The following is a 7,114-nucleotide window of genomic DNA, read 5'->3' as shown; positions in this document are numbered from 1 at the left end:
CAGTGGCTAAAGTGCTCATCTGCCAATCAGTGGGTTGAAGGATCGACATCTTCGGGCACTCAGCAGGAGAGAGATGTGCCAGTCTGCTTCCATGAAGATGACGACCCACACCCACTGCCATCGAGTTGATTCTGACTCCTAGGGACCCCTCTGTCAGGTTTCTTTATGGGAGCAGATAACTTCATCTTTCTCCCATACGGCCACTGGTGGGTTTGAACTATCGACTTTGTAGTTAGCAGCCCACTGTCTCCCCGACAGTGACAACAGAGAGCACAACCTAGGAAATTCTATGGGGGCAGTGCTAATGTGTCCTGTGGGGCCTTGGCTCCACTGCAGTGGGTTTTGGTGATCTTTATGGGACAGAGCATCAGGTCTTTCTCTCGCAGACTGTCTGGGCGGGTGGCATCACTCACCTTTTAGTTAGCAGCCAGTTGCTTAATTGTTGCACCACTAAAAACAAAAGACAAGTTCACTGCCATGAAGTTGATTCTGACCCATACAACTGCTCCATGGGGTTTATGAGACTGCAAATCTTTTGTTGGGGTATAAAGAAAAACTCTCTACCACAAATGAAGTGAAGATTTTCAGAGCAGTTCATCAGCTTTACATTCAAGACTATAAACCTTTAAAGGAGCCGAAAACCTCATCTTTCTCCCTTGGAGTGGCTGATGGGTTTGAACCGCTGACCTTGTGGTTAACAGCTCAACACTTCACCCCCTGGGGCCACCAGGGCTCCATGTTTTTGCTGCCGACTTGAAGGCAGTTAACCACAACAATTCCAAGTGTATATTTGTCCTGCAATGACACTAATAGCAACTATATGATTGGATGCATGGGTAGACATGCAAGCTGAACGGGGTGAGCATGCATGAGATTACAAGCATGAGTACCTAGTTTGACAGAGGATATTTCTGCATATGTATTTATAGGTGCTCCATAGGGGGCAAAGTTAAGAACACGCCGTAGCCATAACCAGATACCTTGAGGAAATGCGGCATGGTCCTGGAGGCTCAGGGTCACGATCTTAGGGGACACAAGGACAACATTCTCTCTCTTACCTTGGTGAGGAATGACTGGGGTCTTAAAAGCGTGTGAGTGCCATCTGAGCTGTCCCTCTCAGTGTCTCCCCATCTGGAGCGAAGAAGAGCGAAGACAAGCAAAGACGCCATGAAACAATTCGTCCCTAGGACGATGGAACCCCACAAACCCCAGCCTCCGTGCCCCGACCCAGCCAAACCCACTACCGCCGGGTCCATTCTGATTCACATCGATCCTAGATAGGGTTTCCATGGCTGTGAATCTTAACTGGGACCTATCGCCTCATCTTTCTCCTGCAAAGCAAGTGCTTCACGTCCTCCGTGATATCAGCAAGCAAGGCTGCGTCACCTGCGTACCGCGGGTTGTTAATAAGCCTTCCTCCGATGCTGATGCTAGTTTCCTCCTCACGCAGGCCAGCGTCTTAGATTAGTTGTTCAGCCTGAGCAAGCATGCTAGAAGAGAGACCCCAAGGCACACCACTGTGGATTTGAAGCCAGGCAGCATCCACCCCCTCGCTTCATGGTCCATGTCCAGGTTCCGCATGAGCACCGTGGCGTGTTCCAGAATTGCTGCACTTCTCAATCTGATCCACAGTGGAATTCCCCTGCACAGTCAATAAAACACAAACGAATATTTTCTGCTATCCCATTAGCAGAATAGCATAGCCGAACAACATGTGAGTAAAAATTCATCTGACATCAACAATGATGTGCCATGCCTTGAATTTCTGGCAGCTCCCAGGTCAATGTTCTGCTGCAACCGACCGACAGGCCTGTAAGGTGAACAAGCCATCCAGGAGGTAGGTGGGCGCTCTTTAGAACCACCCTCCAGAGAGATGATAATGATGGGCATTTTCTCAGGAGCAAGGGTCCGAACAGGGAGGTCCAGGACAGAGGGCGAGCACAGGGAGAAAGTGTCACCGAACAAAATGTGTATGGATTATGGATAGAACCGTCAATGTGTTCTTAAAAAACAAAAACAATCTGCTCTCTCAGCTTTCATCCAAATCACAATTGCTTTAAAAAAAGAAGTGAATGCTGATGAGCTTCCACTTATGTGTACTGTACTAGCGTTTTAATTTCTGAGCACTGAGTTTGCAAAAGGCTCTGGCTAACACTGGAAGCCCCAAATACACTTAGGAGTCTTCACAGAAATCCAGTCTCGTGGAGTCCCTTCCGACCAGGAACCAGTAGGGTAAACAGCTTTGCCGTCAGGCAGAGTGTAGTCAGAGAGCAGATTTACCGGGAGAAGCAGGTCCTGGGAGAAGCCACGTAGCCGTTAGGGATTTTGCCTGGGCATGACTTTAATGGAATTTGGAGTGCTATCTGATCCCTGGTGGTGTTGTTGTTACTTGGGCTTCTGGCGGTTATATTATGACAAAATCAAAATCCCATAAGACCAGATATACCAACAACAGCAACAAACCAATCAGCAAACAATCAAACAAACAGAAAACAAACAGCAGGAAAACCAAAACCCAGAGAAACAAAAAAGTGAAACGTTGCCAACCCTCCCTCCAGGGTATAAGGCGATTGCACTGATAACATCATCCATTTTTCCAGCGACTCAGCCCTCAAAACACTGTCAGTATGAGGACTCCATTGGAGTACAGGTCCATCATGAGCCGCAACCCATGAGTTGTTGCCCTCTGTGTTCGTCTGGGTAAACTAGGGAAACAAATCCACAGAAACTGTTATGTATGAGAGAGAGATTTATATAAAGGGTAAGTGTATATTTAGAAAGCATCCCACCCCATGCCGCCCAAGCCCATAAATCCAACATTAGCCCATATGTCTGACACCAATCCACAAAGTCCTCTTCAATCTCACAAAACACATGCAATGACGCTGACTCAGGAGGAAAGCTGAATCAGTGAACGTGTAAGCATCACAGCACTGGCAGGGGCCTCTGTGCAGCTGCTCCAGCACCCAGGGCTGCATCAGGGTAGGTCCATGTGGCTTCTCCTCAGGGATCGCTTGCTGGAAATGAGCCTTGCCAGCTGAAGCAGGAAACTGGCTAAGGCAGCTTCACCCTGGTCCGACCATCAGAAAGCAAGGGAACTTGAAAGGCGAAGCTCACCAAGCCATTTATCCCTCCGCCCTTCAATTAACCCCACATGTGTTTATTGGCCAGGTTGACACTATAAACCCTAACTGTCTCACCCTCCACAGTTCGATCTCCCATTCAACTGAGCTCTGTTTACCCTAGGTGTAGGGATTGGTGCTAGGGAGGAACTTCCTGGATCAATTATTCCAAGTGCAGATCCCTGCCCAACAGATCAAAGCCTGTCATATCACTACAAGAGGGGCATCAAGGTACTAAATATATGGTGTTTCTGGGTCTCTTTCAATTTGTCACCCACCAACTCAGGGGTTCCCCACAAGGTCCAATGACCGCCACTTCCACAGCCCTGGGGAGGCCACTCTCTGCTTCCTTTCCCATCTTGTACCCCAGTCCTCAGTCCAAGGGTGCAGGCAGCTTCTAAACAGGGCTCAGCTCATTCAGCCCGACCTCTATGTTAAGTCCTTCTGGTAGCCCCTGCCTTATGCCATGCTGCCTGCAAGGTCAGCATCTTAGTCCACGGTGTGGTTCACTGAGGGTTGAGTAGAAATATATGCATTATGTCTACCCAGGAACATAAAATCTGGCCCATTGTCCCTGTAGGTTCCCTGTGGGATTATAAAGAGACATTTCTCCAGCTCTGTCTCCCCCAAAGACATGCCAAACATTAGAGGCTATTTGCCAGCATATGGTGGGAGTTCAGATGCTTAGAGACATCCTCCCTGAAGGCAGTCAATTTCCAGACTACTGTCTGGGCCCACCACAGGTAGGACCCATGCCCTGCTGTTAAGGACAATGGGCTACTTCTTCCTAAAGACTGTAGGTGGGGTTTACACCCTACTGAAAATGGTTTCTTTTTTTAAAAATCATTTTATTAGGGGCTCATACAACTCTTATCACAATCCATACATACATCAATTGTGTAAAGCACGTTTGTACATTCATTGCCCTCATCATTCTCAAAACATCTGCTCTCCACTTAAGCCCCTGGCATCAGGTCCTCATTTTCCCTCCCTCCTTGCTCCCCTCTCCCTCATGAACACTTGATAATTGATAAATTATTATTTTGTTATATCTTGCCCTGCCCGACATCTCCCTTCACCCACTTTTCTGTTGTCCGTCCCCCAGGGAGGGGGGCACATGTAGATCCTTGTAATTGGTTCCCCCTTTCCAACCCACCCTCCCTCTACCCTCCCAGTATCGCCACTCACACCACTGGGATAATGGTTTCTATAGTGAGGCAGAGTACAGGATAAACCAGCTCAGTGATATCCAAAATTAAGCTGCCTTCCCGAATCTAGGATCCGCCCATCTTGTCACATGTGTACCCCCAATACCTTCCCTTCCTATTGCGTGGATACCTCTAGATCACCCCCCTCCCATTACTGTATTACCTATAGCACAACCCCTTCCCGTGACGTATGTCTTTACCTGTAATTAGTGGGCTTGCATGCCCCCCAAAGATATATAAGTCTTGGTTAGCAATAAAGAGCTCTCTCCGCTCCCTCTTCCTCTCCCCATCCTCGATCCTGTTCCCTTTTCCCTTCTCCTCCTTCCCCTCCCTGTCTCTCCTGCCCTCTAGTCTCTCTCTCCACGTGCACCACCAAGTGAGGCTGAGGTGAGCATGCTACCATGAAATGTGTCTGACTCCATTACTGCAACCTCTCTTCTATCTCTCATGCTCTCTATGACTTGACTATAACCTTTACTTATTATCGCTGTACAATTGCGCCTACTGGGCCTGTGATGATGTGTTAGAGGCTGGTTTCCCTGACAGTTCCCTAAACTCATTGTTTGGCATCCCTTCCCACTAAAGTGAGGTTAGCTCTCCTCAGTCACCCACCCTAATCACCAACAGAAATACTAGCGCCTCTTCTAAAACGTAGATGCTCCCTTCCCCTGGTCTTAACTGGATTTTCCAGTATTTGTTGCATCTTTGTGTTAGTGTTGTCTTACATCAAGTGGACGGTCTTCTCCCATTTCCCGCTCTTGAAGGAGTGACCCCAGGCAATGTGAGGTCCCCTCCTTCACGCTGGCTCTTCTGGAGTGTGCAGAAGGGAGGTGATGTATGGTTCATGGCCCATAGGTAATCTTTTCCCCTTTTGTTCAGGAATTGGTCCCTATGATTTGTTTAATTGGTGTTTCTCCTTATAGTAGGGGACTCATACAAAATGTGTCCCTTTGTGATTCACTTACTTCAGTCAGCATAATGATGCCCAGGTCTTCTCATGCCTTTCTCACTGTTTTCCAGGGATGCATACGATTCCAGTTTGTGTATGTACGTTTCTTTATCCATTCATCCACTGTTGGACATTTGGGCTGCTTCCAGTTTCTTGCTATTGTGAATTGTGCTGCTATGAACATGCATGGGTAGACTAGAGAAACAAATCCCTACACACTCATGTGTGCAAGAAAGAGCGTTCTATAAAAGAGCAATTGAATACTGAGAAAACATCCGAGCCTAGTCCAAATCAAGTCTACAAGTCCGATATTAGCCCATATGTTCGATATCAATCTATAAGGCCCTCTTCAGACTCACGAAACACATGCAATGACGCAGAGTGCAGAAAGATCACAGGCCAATGGGTGGGAAGTGTTGTGGACCCAGTGGCACTGAAAGTATCTCAGTGCTGGTAGGGGTCTCCACTCATCTTCCCTGGCTCCAGAAGTCTGGTTCCATCAGCTTCTCTCCATATATCCTCTCCACAGGATGTCTCCTAGGGAGTGACCCAAGAGAAAGTATCTCCCACCTCCAAAGAGGAAATACAGGAGTTTCTCAGAATCCTCAGGAGAAGGCCATGCCCACGCATTGGCTATATCCTGATTGACAAGCTAGACTCCACCCCTACACTCTTAATCCTCAAATTCATACCAGATTATGTAACTACCACAACATGGGAGAGCATACATCCACTCTTGTATCTCTTATGTTTCTTTGGGGTATATGCCTAATAGCAGTATTGCTGGATCATATGGGCTTTAAATTCCCAGTTGCTTTAAGTAGCACTGCATGGTTTTCCACAGTGGCTGTGTGTTTTTACAAGTCCACCAACAGAGTCCCAGTCTCTCCACATCCTCTCCAGCCTTTGTTGCTTCCTGTTTTTTTGAGTGGGGCTAGCATTGTGGTGTAAAGAGGTCTCTCACGGTACTTTAAATTTGCATCTTCCTGATAGCTAGTGATTGTATTTTTTCATGTGTTTGCTAGCCATTTGTACTTCATTTTCGATGAACTACTCATGTTTTTCCCCATTTCTTAATTGGGTCTCTTGTTATTTTCTTACTGAACGTTTTGTATTATTTTGGTAATTAGCTCTTGGTCCGATGAGTCATTGGTAAACATTTTCCCCCAATCCGTGGGCTCTCATTTCACGCTCTTGAAGGCTTTTGATGTGCGTTAAGTGATGTCAGTTCAGCAGGTCCCAGGCCTCTCTAGCTTGTCTTTGAAGCGGTTTCTTGATGAAGGAAAAGCAGTTGTAAAGTCCGTTAGGGTCGGAGCCAGGGTCAGGTACAGTGTGCAAGCCCTGATCGCGTGCCCTGCCAGGCGCCGCCTGGCACCTGCAGCCCCCGGGAGGACAAAAGAACAGGTGTGCATGATTTCGGATAGCACCAAGTACTCAGCACAGAGAGATCAGAGGTTGGAGGTAAGGGAGGGGTCTGGTTGGAGTCAGGGATCAGGCGTTGGGCTGCTAACCTAGCAGTCGCTCATCGGCAAAAAGACGAGGCAGGCTGCTTCCCCCAAAATCAACAGTCTCGGAATCTCTACCCTGTAAGTGGGAACAGCAGGGGATTTGGCTTCGGCTAGCAGGGTGGACCCCGGGACCGGGACCCCCAATTGGAAGATCGAAGCGGTTCATAAGCGCGTGCTGCAGGATGCGGCTGAGAAACGTCGCTTCCTGGGCCCAGCGCGCTCGCCGCCCCACTTCGCAGACGGGAAGACGGAGAGGCAGAGCTGAAACTGGCGCCCCAAAGGCTCGCGCGTGGGCTGGAAGCGCGAGGATGGCCGGTGCATTCTACT

The 7,114-nt window shown here is 48.3% G+C and overlaps 1 protein-coding gene across 1 annotated transcript in view; it reads left to right on the top strand.

The window, feature by feature from the left end:
• UPK3A (uroplakin 3A) overlaps positions 1-7,052 on the top strand; it is a 23,926-nt gene extending 16,874 nt beyond the window's left edge. Inside the window, exons 7-8 of the mRNA XM_004700639.2 lie at positions 6,641-6,740; positions 6,939-7,052. Coding sequence (XP_004700696.1) covers positions 6,641-6,740; positions 6,939-7,052 — 214 coding nt within the window. The remainder of the gene's footprint in view (positions 1-6,640; positions 6,741-6,938) is intronic.
• Positions 7,053-7,114: the final 62 nt, after the last annotated feature.

The sequence above is a fragment of the Echinops telfairi genome, unplaced genomic scaffold, assembly GCF_000313985.2.
Source record: "Echinops telfairi isolate 266 unplaced genomic scaffold, ASM31398v2 ScPeMD7_2;HRSCAF=8, whole genome shotgun sequence".
Taxonomy (NCBI): Eukaryota; Metazoa; Chordata; class Mammalia; order Afrosoricida; family Tenrecidae; genus Echinops; species Echinops telfairi.
This window is presented reverse-complemented; position numbering and strand designations above follow the sequence as displayed.